Source organism: Jaculus jaculus, chromosome 3 (genome assembly GCF_020740685.1).
Source record: "Jaculus jaculus isolate mJacJac1 chromosome 3, mJacJac1.mat.Y.cur, whole genome shotgun sequence".
In the NCBI taxonomy this organism is placed as follows: Eukaryota; Metazoa; Chordata; class Mammalia; order Rodentia; family Dipodidae; genus Jaculus; species Jaculus jaculus.
The window spans coordinates 108,981,484-109,002,984 of NC_059104.1; the positions used below are offsets into that span (position 1 = coordinate 108,981,484).

Consider the following 21,501-nt stretch of genomic DNA (forward strand, 5'->3'; position numbering starts at 1 on the left):
TATTTTGAGACAACCAGTGGTATCGTTCTGTTGTCCAAGAAATCCATTTAATTTATGCCTTTTTAAAAGATATCGAGCCCTGTCCACCCCAAAAAAGTTTGTTTTTTTTTTTTTTTACAGGGTTTTTGATAAGCACATTTTGCAGGAAACATTAGGGGACTCCAAATGATCCCACTTCCATATATGGAGAAACTAATGACTAACGACTAAATATTCTGTTAATGGCTAACCATTTCCCCACTTTATCAGAAATTAACCTGTGAATGTGTGTGTGCGCACGCACGCACGCACGCACGCATGCATGCATACATACATACTACCTTGTAGTTGTTACGTTTACTGGGCTTATATGAAAATCAGTGAAAAGTAAGCACAGTATACATTAGCATACCTTTTTCCTCCTCTGAACATTGCTTAAGAATTGTGACTTTTAAGCTGGGTATGGTAGTGCACCTTTAATCCCAGCACTGGGGAGGCTGAGGTTATTGTAAATTTGAGGCCAGCCTGAAACTACAGAGTGAGTTCTAGATCAGCCTGGGCTAGAGTGAGACCCTTCCACTGGAGGGGGCCGGGGGAATGTGACTTTTAGCAGTTTTGTGATCCAAACTAATTTCAGTAATCACAGTCTTAAAAATGATTTCTCCAGGTGTGGTGGCATACACCTTTAATCCTAGCACTCAGAAGGCTGTGGTAGGAGAATCACCATGAATTTGAGGCCATTCTGGGCTACAGAGTGTTTTAAGTCAGCCTGAGCTAGAATGAGGCCCTTCCTCAAAAAAAAAAAAAAAAAAGTTTCTCAAGGTTGGCATTATTGGTATTTTGAAGGAGATAATTACTTATTAGGGAAATTGCCCTGTGCTCAGATTTTGTAGGATATTTAACAGCATCCCTGACCTTTATCCACTAGATACCAATAAAACACTTAACCATAACCCTTCCCGGTTGTGAGAAGGAAAGCAAATGTCTGTACATGTTACCAGTATGTTCCCAGGAAGGAAAGTCACCCCTTGTTAAGAAGACCTTAAGAAAAAGATAAGATTGGGACTGGAAAGATGGTTTAGCAGTTAAGGTACTTGCCTTTGAAGCCTAAGGAGTCACATTCAATTCTCCAGTACCTACATAACCCAGATACACAAGATGACACATGCATCTGGAGTGGCTAGAGGCCCTGGCACGCCTGTTTTCTCTCTACCTGCCTCTCTTTGTCTCTATCTCAAATAAATAAATATACTTTTGTTTAAAAAGAGAGATAAAATTAGCTCTAAATTGTTTGACCTCCATCAGCAAGCTGTTCTACATGATTTCCTGCTTTGCTTTTAGTGCATGAAGACTAAGTCATTGTTTTTCATCCTTAAATTTGTCTCTGTTATTCAGATTCTGTTTTCACAGTTATGTATCCCAGCAGTATGTTCCCACCTCTACTTAGGACTTGTTATGACTTTTCATGTTATTTACTGTTGTTACAAGTCTTCAACCATTCAAGTCACACCATCTGCTCTAAAAGTTGAAATAATTTTGCACTTTGTGTTGGGGGATGGGGACAAAAAAAGCAAGCCCCACCACACTTATTGCTCTTGGCTCTGACATGTAGCATTGTCTTGTATACATACATACATATAATGTTAGCAATTACATTGACTTGTTCAGAATTCTTCTGTTGTACCCCCTTAGCACCTTTTGTTCACCCATCACGTTTTTTTCAGCAAATCTTGAGGTGCCTTATATGTTCCAAACATTGCCAATCTCTAAGCCTAAAAGGTAGGTTTTCTAGCCGGGTGTGGTGGTACACGCCTTTAATCCCGGCACTTGGGAGGCAGAGGTAGGAAGAGTGCCTTGAGTTCTAGGCCACCCTGAGACTACATAGTGAATTCTAGGTCAGCCTAGGTTGGAGTCAGGCCCTACCTCCAAAAAACAAGTAATTTTTCTTCCCTTAGAATTCACCTGTTTTTTTTTTTCACCCTTATACACCAAAATGAACCCCACATCACATTGTCTAATGCTCACTTTTCATCCTTTCACAAGACAAATGCATTTTTTAAATTTTTTTACTTAATTTACTAATTCACTCCTCTCATTTTTTAGCATACTACACTGAGTTTTACATCTGTTTACACTTAAACTGCCCTGGCCAAGCAGCTATATTGCCAGCTATTACCTTGGTGGAATTTTTATTTATTCATTTGCAAGCAGAGAAAGATACAAGGAAGACAGGCAAAGAGAGAATGTCTCCAGTCACGGCAAACAAACTCCTGATACATGCACCACTTTATGCATCTGGTTTTATATATGAATACTAGAGAATCGAATAGGTTTTACAGGCGAATGCCTTAACAGCTGAGCTATACATCATGTATTTTTATTACCTCTGGGCCATAAGTTTGATTTTTTTTTTTTTTTCAAGGTAGGGTCTCTAGCTCAGGCTGACGTGAAATGCACTCTGCAGTCTTAGGATGGCCTCGAACGCACAGCGATCCATGTTTGATTTTCTTTTTTATTAGTGTGTCATAAAAGGCACTCTGTGAAACTGATCTACTTGTAATTTTGCCCAGTACCATCTTCATAGTATTTGCCCAAGGCTGCAGGCATACCAAACTATTTAGTTTCTCCAGACATTTTTATGTATTTTGCTTTTTCTTATCTTTCTAATACATTTGTATTTAGGGTTCAGGTCAATTGTGATCTCTGAAACCCCTTCCAACAGCTCATGTCATGGTTGAGGTGAGGTTGTTGTGTATTTGTTTTGTGGTAAGATTTATGAAACAAAATTGACCATTTTAGCCAACTTTAAATGTCTAGCTCTGTGGCATTGAACAGCTTGACATTGCTTTGCAGCCATCACCACCCTCAACCTCTAGAACTTTTTCTCCCTAAAGTGAAACATTTTGTCTTGTTCAGTGTCTTTAATCTTGGATTAAAGGACATGCTTCAAGACTGCTTATGAATTCCCAAAGCTATATAAAAGTAGCTGGGCATGGCGGTGCATGCCTTTAATTCCAGCACTTAGGAGGCAAAGGTAGGAGGTTCTTCACCATGAGTTCAAGGTCAGCCTGAGACTCACTAGTGAATTCCAGGCCAGTCTGGGCTAGGGCAAGAAAAGTTGTATGTGCGAAATGGGTTGAAGGAACCAGAATTTTCTTCAGTTTCCTAAACAGATTTAATTCTATTTAGACAGGGGGGAAAAAAACAAGTAATGTGTATGTTTAGCATGGTGACATTTAATGAAGGAATTGGTTACACTAGTGAGACAGAAGCTAAGAAGCAAACAGTTAATGTGAGACACAACTTAGGATAGCACCACAGGAAACCATGCTAATCCAATATGTAATACACATAACTCAAAACAAAGTTCTATGACTTCTAGTATATTCATAGGATGCAACAATTGCCACTAATTCCAAATACTTTTATTTTTTAAAATATTTATTTAAGAGAGAGAATGGGCACATCAGGACCTCTAGCCACTGCAAACAAACTCCAGATGCATATGCCACCTTGTGTAACTGAGTTACATGGGTACTGGAGAATCAAACTTGAGTACTTAGGCTTCACAGACGAGCACCTTAACCACTAAGCCAACTCTTCAGCCCTTCAAATACTTTTATAACTCCAAGAAATTCTATACTGTTAAGAGTCACTCCCAGTTTTCCTGTTTTGACATCTGTCAGTATCCACTAATCTACTTTATCGATGGATTTGATATTTACATTGCATGTAAATGAAAAATATGTGGTTTCTTGTGTCTGATTTTATTCACTTAGCATGTTTTCAAGAATAAGCCATGTCATGACAGGGATTAGTACTTCTGTCCTGGTACACAGAATAATTGATATCTCATAGTGGTTTTGATGTTATAACTTCTCATAACTAATAAAGTTGAACATCTTTTCATAAGCCTGGTAGCAGTTTGTATAACTTGTTTGCAGAAAGATCTATTCCAGAGCCGGGCGTGGTGGCACACGCCTTTAATCCTGGCACTCGGGAGGCAGAGGTAGGAGGATCCCCGTGAGTTCGAGGCCACCCTGAGACTACACAGTGAATTCCAGGTCAGCCTGAGCTACAGTGAGACCCTGCCTCAGAAAAAAAAAAAAAAAGATCTATTCCAAACTTGCTTATTTCTTAAATTCTCTTCTTAATTTTTATTTTACTTTTTTTTTTTTTATTATTTACTGGAGAGAAAGAATGGGCACACCAGGGCCTCTAGCTCCTGCAAATGAACGCCAGACACATGCACCACCTTCTACATCTGGCTTTATGAGGGTACTGGGGAATTGAACCTGGGTCCTTTAACTATGCAGGCAAGCGCCTTAACTGCTAAGCCAATCTCTCTGGCCCTTAAATTCTCTTTTAATTATTATACCATAAAGTTCACTGTATAGTTTACAAATATTTTCATTCATTTTATCAGCTATCTTTTTATTTTCTTTTTTTTTAATTTTTATTAACATTTTCCATGATTATAAAATATATCCCATGGTAATTCCCTCCCTCCCCACCCCCATACTTTCCCATTTGAAATTCCATTCTCCATCATATTACCTCCCCGTTACAATCATTGTAATTACATATATACAATATCAGCCTATTAAGTATCCTCCTCCCTTCCTTTCTCTACCCTTTATGTCTCCTTTTTAACTTACTGGCCTCTGCTACTAAGTATTTTCATTCTCACGCAGAAGCCCAGTCATCTTTTTATTTTCTTGGTAGTGTCCTTGGAAACATAAAAGTTGGAAATACTGATACTTGTGGTGGCTTGGATTTACAGTGTCCTCCATGGCCTTATATATTTTGAGTTGCTAAACCTTGTCTGGAGACAATTTGGGAAAGGTTGTGAGGTTGTGGTGTCTTGCTGGAGGAAGTGGGTTGGCTAAGGGTAATACAGTCCAACTCTAAGCTCAATAAATAGAGTACTTAACTGCTGCTGTGGAGATGTGATGCCCCCTGGCCATTTGATCTGCCTTGCTTTCCCTGCCATGGTGAAACTTCCTCTTGAAACTGTAAGCTGAATAAGCTCTTTCCTCCTATAAGCTGTTTCTGGGAAGGTGGTTTGTCTCAGCAATGAAAAGGTAACTACTGTAGCATTCAGGTGTTTTTTTTTTTCATTTTTTTGTTTATTTTTATTTATTTGAGAGCAACAGACAGAGAGTGAGGCAGATAGAGAGAGAGAATGGGCACGCCAGGGCCTCCAGTCACTGCAAACGAACTCCAGACGCGTGTGCCGCCTTGTGCATCTGGCTAACGTGGGCCCTGGGGAATTCAGCCTGGAACCGGGGTCCTCAGGCTTCACAGGCAAGTGCTTAACTGCTAAGCCATCTCTCCAGCCCAACATTCAGTTTTTGCTCCCCCCCTTTGGTTGCTTGTGTTTTAGATATTATACCTAAGGAAAAAATTACCTTTTTTTCCCTCCTAGATGTATAATTTTAGCTCTTACAGTTTAGAACTTTGAATTAATTTTTTTAATGGGGTGTGAAGTAAGAGTCCAGCTTCATTGTTTTGTTAGTAGGTATCCAGTTGTCCCCACATCAGTCGTTGACTGTTCTTTCCTCCAGTGCAATTATTTTGATTATCTTTTTCAAAAATCAACTGATTGTTAATACCTGGGTTCATAATTCTGATTTGTTAGTATGTTATCTCTATGCTACATTGACTTGACTATTTTAAGCTTTATAGTAAGTTTTCAAATAGATATGGGTGCTTCAAACTTTTCTTAGTTTGCAAGGCTGTTTTGATATCATAGGTCCCTTCTATTTCCTTATGAATTTTCACATCTGCCTGTTAGTTCTTAACAAAAAGGATTGAAAGTTATTAAATATATGGATTAATCTGGAAGTATTAGCCTTTTAAAAATATTCAGTCTTTCGAGGCCACCCTGAGACTACAGTGAATTCCAGGACAGCCTGAGCTAGAGTGAGACCCTACCATGAAAAACCAAAAAGAAAACAAAATTCAGTCTTGGCCTGGCTTAGCAGTTAAGTTAAGCACTTGCCTGTGAAGCCTAAGGACTCTGGTTCAAGGCTCGACTCCCCAGGACCCATGTTAGCCAGATGTACAAGGGGGCGCACATGTCTGGAGTTCGTTTGCAGTGGCTAGAGGCCCTGGTGCGCCCATTCATTCTCTCTCTCTCTGCCTCTTCCTCTCTCTGTCACTCTCAAATAAATAAATAAAAATAACAAAATAAAAATATAAATATTCAGCCTTTAATCCACAAAGACATTCTGTTAGCAGATTTTTCACAAACCCCATATTTAGTTACACAATCCCATGTGGGGTTGCAACCTATAGTGTAAGAACCTTGTCTGTACACTTATGACATACAGCTGCTTGTTCAGGTAAGTCTAACTTGAGAGCCAGAAGGCCATATGCATTGGGCCATGTATAGTCCAGGATAGCTATAAATGTAGTCCATCATATTTGTAGATCAAAGTCATGTTGCAATGTCAAATACGTGGACACATTTATATAATATTCCTTTAAATTCTTATTTCTAAAAGTAGTTCCTTTACTGTTATTAACAAGTAAATTTCCTGTTGTTTGCCAGTGGGTCCTGTGTATATAGCTAAGCAATTGATAATTTCTTAGCCTTTACTTACTATGTTAAGATTAAAGTTCCTAGAATTAGTAATACTTTTATTCCCACATGAAATAAATTAAAAAGCAAAAGTTTCCTTCTGACTTTTCACACCGCATACATAAGTATATTATCTGCTTTTTGTACTAAATGATGAAGTGCATAGTGAAGTATACAAATAAGCAATACTGAGAGATTGTGGGTTTTGGTTGTTGCTGTTTGGTTGGTAGTTTTTTGGTTTTTCAAGGTAGGGTCTCACTCTACCCCAGGCTGACCTAGAATCCACTATGTATTCTTAGAGTAGCTTCAAACTCACAGCAATCCTTCTACCTTGGCCTCCCAAATGCTGGCTAGAGTGAGACCCTACCTCAAAAAAAAAGAAAAAAGAAAAATAATAAAGGCATGTGCTACCACACCTGGCTAAGAATGTGGTTTTTTGATAATCTATTAAGTGGGATTATACCATCCCTTCATCTAATTATTGTAGAAGTTATGTAGTACAGGGATTTACTTACCATTTTTTATTATTTTTCCTACAAGCATTTCAATTTAATAATTGTACTTGGTCAAACATGCTTTAAAACCTTAACTAGAATTGGATCTTATAAAGGAACCAGCTGTTGCATTAATACTTTGTATACTACTACACAACCTAGAGCAGGGCTACAAAACACCAGCACATTTTGACTGAGACTCTATCTGTAATATTGGTACTAGATAAAGTATTTTAAATTGCAGTTTGCCAAAAGTACAGAATTTACCCCAAAACTTTTATTTTTCACATAGGTTACTTACAGCAAGAAAAGCTCACTTCTACCTGCCAGACTTTTATTTTGGAAAGTTCAAATTTAAAAGAGTATGCGGAACACTGTACTGATGAAGGTTTTATCCCAGCCTGCTTACTGGTGAGTTACTTTTTCCTTAAAAGAAAAATTCATCATTGACCATCACTGCAAACTAAACAGAGCCTTTAAACAGTTCAGCAAAGCCAAACATAGTGGCGTATACCTGTAATCCCATTTGATTGGGATGCTAAAAAAGCAGATCACTTGGCCTGGGAGTTTCAGGCCAGTAGCTTAATGAGACCCTTATCTCAATAAAAAATAAAATATTTGAATCCAGGGTGGTGGCACATGCCTTTAATCCCAGCAGTCAAGAGAATTGTTGTGAGTTTCAGGCCAGCCTGAGCTACAGTAGTGAATTCCAGGCCAGCCTGGGCTAGAGGGAGAGCTTAACTCAAAAACAAAAATTGAATCTCATCAGGCAAGTTAAAACTAGCAGAAATTCAATGGTTTATAAATACATCCACTAGATTAGTGGGTAAAGGCACCTGCTTACAAAACCTGCTGGCCAGGGTTTGATTCCTTCCCGCTTGAACCCAGGTGCACATAGTGGTGCGTGCAACTGACATTTGTTTACAGCAGTAAGAAGCCCTGGCATGCCCATTGTCTTTCTCTGCTTGACAATAAATAAATAAAATATTTTTAAAATCAAGGCTAGAGAGATGGCTTAGTGGTTAAGGTGCTTGCCTGCAAAGCCTAAGGACTTAGATTCAATTCCCCAGTACCTATGTAAACCAGGTACACAAGGTGCACAATGGCATGCATCTAGAGTTGGTTTGCAGTTGCTAAAGGACCTATGTACCCATATTCATTCTCTCTCCAGTAAATAAGTAAAATGAAATTTAAAAAATAAAAATAAATTAATCCACTGTAAAGTGTAAATGTTCTTTGTACACATTCATACACTTGGCCTCTGAGATTCAATTTTAAAATGTTACTCTCATTTCTCATTAGTTTTATTATCAGAGCTTTTTTTTTTTTTTAACTCCCTGGTGGCTTATTATTTTTCTGCCTCATTGAGGCAACTAAAGTTCAGAATACAGGTATTTAGCTGAGCATGGTGGAAAAAGCCTCTGTTTCCAGCATTTTGGGAACCTAAAACAGGATTGTCATTATAAGGCCAGCCTAGCCTACATAGCAAGACCCTGTCTCCAAAAACAAACAAAAGCAAAAATGGGTATTTTGATTTTATTATCACCTCATGTATAGGTGTCACTAGACCAACAAAACAGCATTTGATACTTATTGGACCCATTCTAAAATTACATGATTTTACGTGGTACTTGTCACTTTATTTTATTTTATTTTTTTGGTTTTATGAGGTAGGGTCTCACTCTAGCTCAGGCTGACCTGGAATTTACTATGTAGTCTCATGGTGGCCTCAAAGTCTCGGCAATCCTCCTACCTCTGCCACCCAAGTGCTGGGATTAAAGGCATGCACCACCATGCCCAGCTCATTTTATCTAAAAGATGGCTCCTTGGTGTTTGCTTTGGCAGCACATATACTGCCAAATTAAAACATACAGTGTTCATATTTCTTCCAAAAGAATCTATAAAAATGCAGTTTATCAAGAGTACAGAATACAAAATACACATTGTGTCTGTACGTAACTATAGTAAACAATCAGGATTTGTATATTTAATATTCATTTATAAAAGCAGCAAACATACAAAATGCTTGGGTAATATAACAAAATATGATATATACCTGGTGTGGCTGGTCAAAATTATAAACAAGAGATCAAAAGTATATATAAGATAAGCATAATATTGTACTCATGAGTTAGGATTCAGTTAAGTTAGCTCTCCCCAGTATGATTTGAAGATTGTTCACAGCCAAAATTCCTGCAATTTTAGATAGCAACATGTTGAATTCTAAATTTTGTATAGTAAAAGGAACTTGGGCTGGAGAGAGCTTGCAGGTTAAGCGCTTGCCTGTGAAGCCTAAGGTCCCCCCCCCCCTTCAAGGCTCAATTCCCCAGGGCCCATGTTGGCCAGATGCCCAAGGGAGCACACCAATCTGGAGTTCCTTCACAGTGGCTGGAGGCCCTGGCACGCTCGCTCGCACTCTCTCTCTCTCTCTCTCCCTCCCTTCCTCCCCCTCTCCCTCTCCCTCTTTCTTTCTCTGTCACCCTCAAATAAATAAAAATTAAAAATTATAAAAAAGGAACTAGAATGGCTCAAATAAATCTGAAAAGAAAAGAGTTGAACTATATTTCAAACTGTCAAGGTCAAGAGAATAACTGAAAAGCTCAGGTACTGAAAGAGACTAAGGAAATGTAATATTTAGATCTAACTTAATACATTTTTAAAATTTATTTGCAAGCAGAGGAGAAAATGGGGGCACCAGGTCCTTTCACTGCTGCAACCGAGTTCCAGATGCATGCACCACTTTGTGTATCTGGCCTTATCTTATACTGACTGGGTAAATGACCCCAGGCCGTTAGGCTTTGCAAGCAGTCATCTTAACCACTGAGCCATCCCTCCAGCCCCTAACTTACTTAGTATTCTTTTTTTTTTTATTTTTATTAACATTTTCCATGATTATAAAAAAATATCCCATGGTAATTCCCTCCCTCTCCCCCCCCCCCCCCGACACTTTCTTACTTAGTATTCTTGAATGGATCTGAGAAGAAGAAAGAATATTAATGAAGACCTTTCAAAACCTAAAGTTAGAGCTTGAGGTGATGGCACATGCCTTTAACCCCAGCACTTGAGAGGCAGAGATAGGAGGATTGTTGTCAGTTTGAGGGCAGCCTGAGACTACATAGTGAATTCCATGTCAGCCTGGGCTAGAACGAGACTCTACCTCAAAAAAACAAGAAAAAATCCTAAAGTTATAGTATAGTAAATCATATTAGGCTAAAGTTATTTCTTGGTACCAGTTAAATGATACAAACCCAATGGTTGGGTCTAGGGAGATGACTCAGTGGGTAAGAGCACTTATTGCTGAAGTATGAGGGCTTCTTGAACCAGAGCCCTTCAAATTCAACTTCATGGAACCCATGCGGGAAGCTGGGGTTGGCCATGCATATCTGTAACCCAACTTAGTTGGTTCAGCGGTGGGGTGGTGTTGAGACTGGAGACTTGCTTAGGTTCTTTGGTGGCCAGCAGCTCAGGGTTGAGGGAGAGACCCTCATTTCGAGGAAGTATTTTCAAGCAGAAAAGGATAACAACATTCTCCTTTGGCCTCCACATGCTGTTGCATGGGGCACACACATACAAACACACTTGAATACACCACACATTATTCACATACTCTACACAAGCACACCAAAAACAAATACAGTAGTCATGTAAGATGTTAACATTGTTGGATAGTCAGGGAAGGTTAGTATGGGAATTCTCCAAACTGTATTTGAAGTTCTTCATTGAATCTAAAAGGTTTTTTAATATTTTTATTTTATTTATTTATTTGAGAGAGAGAATGGGAGCACCAAGGCCTCCTAATTTTAAAATTAGGACTGGGGATATGGCTGAGCGGTTAAGGCACTTGCCTACAAAGCCAAAGGACCCAGGTTCCATTCCCCAGGACCCACATAAGCCAGATGCACAAGGGGGCACACACATCTGGAGTTCGTTTGCAGTGGCTGGAGGCTCTGGTGCTCCCATTCTCTCCCTCTCCCTCTCTCTCTCCCCCTTTGCATCTCCCTTTTTCTCTGTCAACTAATATATAACATTTTTTTAAAAAAATTTACATTAAAGGTAGCACTCAAGGCTGGAGAGATGGCTTAGCGGTTAAGGCACATGCCTGCAAAGCCTAAGAACCCAGTTTCGATTCTCCAGGTCCCATGTAAGCCAGATGCACATGGTAGCACATGCACCTGGAGTTCATTGACAGTGGCTAGAGGCCTGGCACACCCATTCTTTCTACCCCCCCCCCCCACACACACACACACACATGTCTCTAAAACATAAATAAAAATAAATCTTTTAAAGGTAGCACTCATGTCCTATATTTTTTAGGTAAGGAAAATGAAGTTTAGAAATACTAAATTATATGCACAAAGTCCTTACAAGTAAATAGTGGTAGGTCCTTTACTGTATTCTTTGTATTACTTTCTGTTATTAATTGTACTACTTAGTATGGTCTGAAAACAGTAGTGAAGGGAAAGACAAAAAGCAAAATGAGAAAAATCGGAGGAGGGAGGGATATTCCAACACTATGATGATTCATTTATTTTTCTGCCTGTGAAGCCAAATTTCTGTCATTTGTTAGGTGATTTATATATACAAATGATACAACAGTCTAGATGATCAGTGGTTACTATGCAGAATGAATCCATTTCTTCAGGAAGTCATTTGGCAATTATTAGTTACCATTAATAATTATAACTAATTATTAGTAAATACACAGACAAATCACCTACCTTCTTAGGCTATATGCTAAGCAAGCACTCTACTTGCTTATATCCCTGGCCCAATATTTTTTTTTTTCTTTCGAGATAGGGTCTTAACATTAGCCCAAGGTGACCTGGAATTCACTACGTAGTCCCACACTGGCCTGGAACTCAGGGAGATCCTCCTACCTCTGCGTTCTGAGTGCTGGGATTAGAGGCTTGTGCTATGGCTCTCAGCACTTTTTATTTCCATTGAGATAATGTCTTTTTATGCTTCCCAGGCTGCCTTTAAACTCATTCTGTACAGCCTTTAAAGATCTATATCACCAGGCCCAACAAAATGTAACTTTACTCTCAGCACTCAGGAGGCTGAGGCAAGAGGATGTAAATTAAAGGCCATTTTGAACTACATGAACTCGTGTCTCAAAAGCAAGAGAGTTAAAGAGATGACTTAGCAATTAAGGCATTTGCCGGCAAAGCCTAAGGACCCAGGTTTAATTCCCCAGTACTCATGTAAATCCAAATGCACAAAGTGGTGCCTGCATCTGGAGTTAATTTGCAGTGGCCAGAGGCCCTGCCATGCCCATCCTCTCCCCTCCCCCGCATGCGTGCGTGCGTGCGTGTAGTAAATAATGTATATATAAATAAATTTGGTGGGGATGTTTTCAAAGTCAGTTTGCATTCTAGTCCACGCTGACCTGGAATACCCTGTGTGGTCTTAGGATAGTCTTGAACTCACACTACCACCTACCTCTGCCTCCCGAGTGCTGAGATTAAAGGCATGCACCACCGCACCCAGCAAACAGTATTTTTAAAAAGAAAAAAGAAGCCGGGCGTGATGGCACACACCTTTAATCCCAGCACTCGGGAGGCAGAGGTAGGAGGATAACCATGAGTTCAAGGCCACCCTGAGACTGCATAATGAAGTCCAGGTCAGCCTGAGCTAGAGTGAGACCCTACCTCAAAAAGCCAAAATATGAAAGTTCAGCCGGGCATAGTGGCGCACGCCTTTAATCCCAGCACTCAGGAGGCAGAGGTAGGAGGATCACCGTTAGTTTGAGACCACCCTGAGACTACATAGTGAATTCCAGGTCAGCCTGAGCCAGAGTGATACCCTACCTCGAAAAACCAAAAAAAGAAAAGAAAAAGAAACAAAGTTTAGGAGGGGAAAAGGAACGATTGTCCACTATGTGTTATAGTGTCTTTTGCACATATCCTCAGTCTCCACAAAAAAATGAATTAAAGGAGCCAAGGGGAGGGGGTGCACATGGATGAGCCTAACGATGGTACCAGATTGACTGTATTCACTGAGTACAAAACTAATTAATAAAAAAAAGTAATCATGGAAAATGTTAATAAAAATTTAAAATTTTTTTAAAAAGTAAAGTAAAAATTGAGAAATAAAAAAAATGAATTAATATGTCCATTTTATTCACAGATAAGTAAGCCTTAGAAATTTTAGTGGTATTGGCTGATACGAGATGACAAGCAAGCATGAATTTCCACATAAAGCCAAGCACTGTAGTACTAGCATTTATAATCCAGTACACGAAGGGCAAGAAAGAAGGTGGAACTTATGGGCCACCTAGCCTGATTGATTGAACACAGTGGTGAATGATGCCGAGAACAGAGAGAATACCTCAAACAAGATGGAAGAGAAGGACCAACACTCAGTCCTCTGACCTCCACATGTGCACACATGAATATACACATCATATGCAAGCATACATACCAAAAACAAAATGTTGAAGTAATTTGTCACACATGTACATGTTGAATTTGAAACTAGAACTGAGTTGTGGCTATGTTTTCTTAAGGAAAGACAGAAAATAATGGCAGAAAAGCAATTTTTGTCTGGAAGGTGGAGATTTAGTCATATTGTTTAAAAAATAGTAGGGCTGGACGTGGTAGCACATGTCTTTAATCTCAACACTTAGGAGGCAGAATTAGGTGGATCACCAAGAGTTCAAGGCCATCCTGAGACTACATAGAGAATTCTATCTAGGTCAACCTGCGCTAGAGTGAGACCCTAGCTCGAAAAACAAGAACAAGCAGAAATAAAATAAAACAAAAAGGTAGGGACTCTAATCTGTTGTAGCTATCCATAAAGCTATGCAAAAAAAAAAAAAAGAAAGAAAACACCCTGCGAAATTGAGTGTCAAAAGTCTTATCTTTCCTAAGAATCAGTACATTCTTGTTCTTATTTCCCACCCAAATACTAACCTGGTCTGCCCTGCTTGGCTTCCTAGATCAGATATCAAGTGCCTTTAGGGTAGTATGATTGTAGACTTCTGTTGTTGATTTTATCATCTCAGCCTATCAATCAATATTTTACCCCTACTAACAATTCAAGACTATGCTATATTTTTTAGTTTTGAGGTAGGGTCTCATTGAGCCCAGACTGACCTAGCCAGTAGGCCATGAACTCACAGCAATCCTCCTACCTAAGTGCTACCTGAGGCATGTGCTGCCACACCTGGCTAATTGTATCCTTAAAAATATTTTACTTTTATTCATTTATTTGAAGGAGACATAAGAGGCAGAGAGAATGGGCAAGCCAGGGACAACCACCACAAACAAACTCCAGGAGCATGCAGCACCTTGTGTATGTGGCTTTCGTAGGTCCTGGGGAATCAAACCTGGGTCCTTTGGCTTTACAGGCAAGTGCCTTAACCACTAAGCCATCTCTCCAGTTCAGGGTATCCTTTAAAAGCCTCAACTTTTTGTTATATAATTTTTTTTTAGTATTTTTACTTTGATTTACTTAGAGGAAAAGAGAGGGAAAGAATGGGTGTTGCAGAGCCTCCAGCCACTGCAAACTAACTAGATGCATGTGCCACCTTGTGTATTTGGCTTATGTGGTTCCTGGGGAATCAAACGTGGGTCCTTTGACTTTGCAGGCAAGTGCCTTAACCACTAATCCATCTGTCCAGCCTAGTAACCTCAAATTTGAAACCACAAAATAGGGAAGAACAGGAATTTTGGAGCTAGGATTAAAGGTATGCACCACCATGCCCACCTGTTTTCACTTTTTTCCCCCCTGGTTTTTTGAAGTAGGGTCTCTCTCTAGCCCAGGCTCACCTTGAATTTACTATGTAGTCTTGGGGTGGCCTCGAACTCATGACAATCCTCTGCCTCTGCCTCCTGAGTGCTGGGATTAAAAGCATATATCACATGCCTGGCCTGTTTTCATTCTTGATGGTTTGCTTCTTTACCTTTTCCTCATCAGCTCAGTACAGACCTTTTAACTTTTGAATGGTAAGAAGTTTTGTGGTGAGAAACTAATGATATTATATGATTTTGCTAATGCTTGATATTTTCTTTCAGTCCTTATTTGGAAAAAACTTGACAACAATTTTGAATGAATATGTAGCTATGAAAGCAAAAGGTAAGGACTCCATTTTTTTAAAAGATATTATCTCATAAAAGTCTTGAAACTTGCAGTTTGATAAGAAAATTTTCATTAATGTTTTGTGTTGTTGCTATGTTGTGTTTTTCAAGGTAGGGTCTTGCTGTAACCCAGGCTGACCTGGAATTCAGTATGTAGTTCAGGCTGACCTCAAACTCACAGTAATCCTCTTAACTCAGCTCCCAAGTGGTGGGATTAAAGGCATGTACCACCATGCCCCACAAGCTTCTGTTTGTGTTGTTTTAGCATGTGTGTGTATGTGCATGTGCACACATGCCAGGGTCTCTTATCACTGCAAATGAGCACCACTGTCTGTGCCTGGCTGTATATAAGAGGCTGGGAAATTAAACCCTGGCTTATAAACCAGCACCTTTAATGACTGAGATGTCTCCCAAGTTACAAAACTTAATTCTAGCTTCTTTATACTGATTAACAGGCATTTCTATGTGTTCAAAAGCTCCTTGCTGGGCTGGAGAAAAGGCTTAGCAGTTAGGCACTTGCCTGCAAAGCTAAAGACCCAGGTTCAGTTCTCCAGGACCCACGTAAGCCAGATGCAGATGGTGGCGCATATGTCTGAAGTTCATTTGCTCTGGATAAAGGTCTTGGTGTGTCCATTCTCCCTCTATCAGCCTTTCTCTCTCACTCTCAAATAAATAAAGATTTAAAAAAAAAAAAAAAAGTGTGAGCCACCATACCCTAAGAAAATTTTTAAGAAAAATTTTTTTTAAAGTTTCATGCTGACTTTGGAGGGTTTGGTGGGTTTTTTTTTGTTTGTTTGGTTGGTTGGTTTTTCAAGGTAGAGTCTCACTCTAGTCCAGGCTGACCTGGAATTCATTGTGTAGTCTCAGAGTGGCCTTGCTCTCACAGTAATCCTCCTACCCATGCTGGGATTGAAGGCATGTGTTACCATACCTTACCCATGCTGACATTCTAATTTCAATATCTGCAGTCTAAGACTAGACACAGAACTCAGTAATAAAATCCAGGCTGACAGTTATCATGACCTAAAATAATAATTGCTTAAGATACAGAGTGAAAGTACTGATGTTTATTCTGCTATCCAAGTACCAACCAAACCTGACCCTGCTTAGCTTCTAAGAGCAGACAGGATGAAGCACATTTAGGGTGGTATGGCTGTAGGCAGATTGTTTTTTCTTTTTTCTTTTTTTTTTTTCAAGGTAGGGTCTCACTCTAGTCCAGACTGACCTGGGATTCACATTTTCTTTGTTTATTTTTATTTATTTGAGAGCAACAGAGAAAGAGGCAGATAGAGAGAGAGAGAATGGGCGCGCCAGGGCCTCCAGCCACTGCAAATGAACTCCAGGTGCATGCTCCCCCTTGTGCATCTGGCTAATGTGGGTCCTGGGGAATTGAGCCTTGAACAGGGATCCTTAGGCTTCACAGGCAAGTGCCTAACCGCTAAGCCATTTCTCCAGCCCTTAATATTTTATTTTTATTTATTTATTTATTTATTTGACAGAAAAAGAGAAAGAATGGGCACACCAGGACCTCCAGCCACAGCAAACAAACTCCAGACATGTGTGCCCCCTTGTGCATCTGGCTAACGTGGGTCCTGAGGAATTGAACCAGGGTCCTTTGACTTTGCAGGCAAACTCCTTAACTGCTAAGCCATCCTTCCAGCCCAGATTATTTTCTAACATTGGTGGTTTCTGTAGCTTATAATACCAAAATAATTAACATTTAACTATGATAAAGTAACAACAAAGGAAAAAAGGAGCTTTACCTGTACTGAGTAAACCATATAACGTTGTTGGACACTTTCATATTTTTTATCTTTTTTTAAATCTCATTTAGCTAACCAAGTGAGATTTCTTTTTGGCTTTTTTTTTTTCTTTTTTTTTTTTTAATGAGAGAGAATGAGAATTGGTGCGCCAGGGCCTTCAGCCTCTATAATCAAACTCCAGTCACATGCGTCTCCTTATGCACATGTGTGACTTTGTGTGCTTGCATTACCTTGTGTGTCTGGCTTAAGAGAGACCTGCGGAGTTGAACATGGGTCCTTAGGCTTCACAGTCAAGAGCCTTACCCTCTAAGCCATCTCTTCAGCCCTAGGATTGATTGATTGTGTTTTTGTTTTTGTTGTTGTTGTTATTTATTTATTTGCAAGAGAGAAAGAGATAGAGAAATAGAGAGAGAGAGAATGGGCATGCCAGAACTTGCCACTCCAAATGAACTCCACATGCATGTGCCACCCTGTGCATCTGGCTTACATGAGTCCTGGGGAATTGAACCATGGTCCTTTGACTTTGCAGGAAAGCGTCTTAACCGCTAAGCCATTTCTCCATCCCTTAGGCTTGTTTTAGAGTAATTAGGATTATATTTCCACACTTCAAGGAGTTTGTATAATCTTTCTCTAAATATTTTACTTTTTTTTAAATGTTATTTTTATTTATTTATTTGACAGAGAAAGAGGGAGGGAGAGAGAAAGGGAGGATGGGCACACCAGGGCCTCCAGCCACTGCATACTAACTCCAGAAGCATGTGCCCCCTTGTGCATCTGGCTGACATGAGTCCTGGGGAATCAAACCTGGGTTCTTTGGCTTTGCAGGCAAATGGCGCAACTGCCAAGCCATCCCTCCAGCCCAAGTTTGCATAATCTTTATGATCATTATTATAAAGCCAAGTTACTTTCAAATTCAGATTTTGCTTGACATCACTAAAGAGATTTTTTAAAAAGATTTTTAAAGTTTTCTTTTTTCCATTTTTTAATTTTATTTTTATTTTATTTATTTGAGTGAGAGGAAGCGGTAGTAGAGAGAATGGGTGCACCAGGGCCTCCAGCCACTGCAAACGAATGTGCCACCTTGTGCACCTGGCTTACATGAGCACTAGCAAATCAAACCTGGGTACTTAGGTTTCACAGGCAAGTAAGAACCTTAACTGCTAAGCCATCCCTCCAGCCCAAAGTTTTTTGTTTTCTTTTTTTTTTTGTGTGTTTTCAGGGTAGGATCTCACTCTGGTCCAGGCTGACCTGGAATTAACTCTGTAGTCTCAGGGTGACCTTGAACTCATGGCGATCCTCCTACCTCTGCCTCCCAAGTGCTGGGATTAAAGGCATGCACCACCACGCCTGACAAATGTTTATTTTTCTAATAAGGAAAATATAAAGATATTGGCCTAAAAAACTTGCAAGTTGCCGGGCATGGTGGTACATGCCTTTAATGCCAGCGCTTGGGATTAAAGCCCTAAAAAATTTATTTCTTTTTTTAATTTTTATTTATTTATTTATTTGACTGAGAAAGAGAGAGAGAATGGGTACACCAGGGCTTCTAGCCACTGCAAATGAACTCCAGATGCATGCACCCCCTTGTGCATCTGGCTTACATGGGTCCTGGGGAATCAAACCTGGGTCCTTTGGCTTTGCAGGCAAACGCCTTAACTGCTAAGTCATCCCTCCAGCCCAAAGTTTATTTTTCTAATAAAGAAAGTATAAAGTTACTGGCCTAAAAAACTTGCAAATTGCCGGGCATGGTGGCTCATGCCTTTAATCCCAGCACTTTGGGAGGCAGAGGTAGAGGATTGCTGTGAGTTCAAGGCTACCCTGAGACTACAGAATGAATTCCAGGTCAGCCTGGGTTAGAGTGAGACCCTAGCTCGGAAAAAAAAAAAAAAAAACTTGCAAATTTATGTAGATATCTTTTTCCACTTTCATTATACCGGATTCCCTGTGGTTTAAGAAAACAACAAATTCATTATTCCTTTGGAAGCCGTGTTTTATAATTCTGTTATTTCTCAATTTATAACATTAAGTCAGCAACTGAGGGATAAGGTGTTTTTTTTTTTCTGTTAGTTATTATGTCTTTGTTCAAATTGAATAATGAATTTTCGTCAAATGGGTTTATTTCTCTTATGATTTAGAAACATCAAATGATGTCCCAACAATAATGTCATCTCTGTGGAAGAAATTAGACCACACACTTTCTCAGATCAGGTACTAAGCTTATTAAAATATGACCAAATTTAAGAATGTAAGCACACTTTGGCTATACAACATCTTAATATTTATATAATACACTTGTATATAATTCTCATCTAATTTTGAAGTTGTTCTAGGGGTTACTGGTATTTATCATTAGTTGGAATAATTTGAAATAAATTGAATACTTTTAATAAAATATTTAGAAATGAGGAAGTTGTGATATATGGAATTTTTTAAATTTTTATTTACTTATTTGAGAGACACAGACAAGACAGAGAAAGAGGCAGATAGGTAGAGAATGGGCACTCCAGGGCCTCCAGCCACTGCAAATGAATTTGTGTGCCCCTTCTGCATCTGGCCAACATGGATTCTGGGGAATCGAGCGTGGAACCAGGGTCCTTAGGCTTCACAGGCAAGTGCTTAACCACTAAGCCATCTGTCCAGCCCACTATATGGAAATTTAATGACAATCCCAACTAGCAACTTAGAGATAAATCTTGGGATATAATATTAATTTCCTAATCCCATTCCATTAGTTCCCTTAGGTAACTGCTTTTTAAATACTCATAGAATTCGTATGTTGAATCCATATCCAGTTGGTTCTTTCCTTCTGGCATCTACTACTTTCTACAATTTTCTCATGGTATTAATGTCTCCCTTCTACCTAGTTGGCAACCTTGTATTGCCAGTTTCAGCATCATTACAAGGGTGCTGCCAGCCCTACTGGTATTAATTTGATGACAACTCTTGTTTGCTTGTGGGCTCTTATTAAAACTATAGTCTCAGCTGGTTGTGGTGGTACACGCCTTTAATCCCAGCACTCAGGAGGCAGAGGTAGGAGGATCGCCTTGAGTTCGAAGCCACCCTGAGACTCCCTGGTGAATTCCAGGTCAGCCTGGGCTAGAGTAAGACCCTACCTGGGGAAAAAAAGTAGTCTCTTTGGGGGAGGTGTTATGATGGAGGGTGGATTTGTGAAAAGGAGGGAATATCATGGTTTATGGTCTATAATTACGGAAGTTATCAAAAAAACTTTTAAAAATAAATAAACGATAGATACCCTTTCCCAGAGCTACAAATGAATACTCTTCATATTTTTATCGTCTACTTACATTATGAACATGGCTCTGAATGCTTTCATCCTGACTCTGAATGGGTCACTTATTTGGTAGTCTTATCTTTATATTTTCTTTCCTAACTTATTTTCTGCATTTAGAAATAACATATTCAAAGTCTACACAATTTAGGATCTATAAATACCATGTAAGCTATTGAAAGAGTATATGGGTAAACCATTGCATAAAAATAAAAGATTGATTCCTATAAGAGATTTCTCTAGTTTTCTATATTTTTAAAAGTGACCTACAGGTTCATTCAATTTTGTAGTTCTTGTTGTTGAAGATTATTTGACACATTCCATAAGACAATATAGTGTCTGTGATTGTGTACTAAATATGATGCTGGGTAACTACAACTCAGTAAAAGGATTAGCTGGTGCTGAGTTTCCTTACATGTTTTTTATTCTCCATTTTTGAAATAAAAACAAAGTGTCTTTTGAATTAGTTAGGGGATTCTGAAGTTTTTATGTATATGAGTCGGGATTGGTTTTGAGAAAGCATCTCTAATTACAAAATATAACTGAAAATGTTGTATAGCTTACTTAAATACAGAGTTGTTAAAATCAAGTCAAACTGTACCTTAATGTTATGGTTGTATCAAATTGAAGCTTGATTGTATATGCCACTGTTTCTCTTGTAAAGCTAATCAGAGTTGCATACCCAAAAACATATATAGACTTATTTTTGTCTAAGGAAGCCTGTCAACTTTTAAATCATAATTTATTTCAAGTCTAAGTAAGCCAGAATGTATCTCAGCTACAAAAAACTGGTTAGTAAATAACTACTTTGTTTTACTTGTTAGGAGTATGCAAAGTTCCCCAGGGTTTGCTGCTCACCAGAGAGGTTGGTATTCAGCTTTAAACAATGTTCAGAATTACTTTAAACTCAAACTGTATAGTGAATATTTTAATCAATACTACATGTTAATTAAAATATTATATATCACATGTTTATTTTAAACTACCTTTTCTGAGTACAGTTATTAGATATTTTCATTTATAATTTTATATACATACACATACATTGGGGTTTAGGGTGCAGCTTGGTTACTGTAAAGGACTTAACAAGCATGCCCAAAGTACAAGATTTTGGGTTTGATACCCAGCAATGAAAAATAAAAATAAGACCTATACATATATGTTAACATATACACACATGTGCATATAGACTTTATATATGTAATCCCTATGTTTTCCTGTTGGCTGTCTGGACTAGCATCTTCTCTTGTTCTATAATTTTGAGTATCTTAATTTTGGGAAGAATACTATCAATATGAGTTACTGAAGAACA

The 21,501-nt window shown here is 38.9% G+C and overlaps 1 protein-coding gene across 3 annotated transcripts in view; it reads left to right on the top strand.

Moving 5' to 3' along the window:
* Positions 1-21,501, top strand: part of LOC101594731 (protein NPAT) — a 61,974-nt gene that overhangs the window by 1,028 nt on the left and 39,445 nt on the right. For 2 of the 3 annotated variants that reach the window (XM_045145438.1, XM_045145440.1), the window contains exons 2-5: positions 7,352-7,470; positions 15,075-15,135; positions 19,036-19,108; positions 21,014-21,054. In XM_045145438.1, coding sequence (XP_045001373.1) covers positions 7,352-7,470; positions 15,075-15,135; positions 19,036-19,108; positions 21,014-21,054 — 294 coding nt within the window. The remainder of the gene's footprint in view (positions 1-7,351; positions 7,471-15,074; positions 15,136-19,035; positions 19,109-21,013; positions 21,055-21,501) is intronic. The other variant, XM_045145439.1, reaches the window with a different exon arrangement.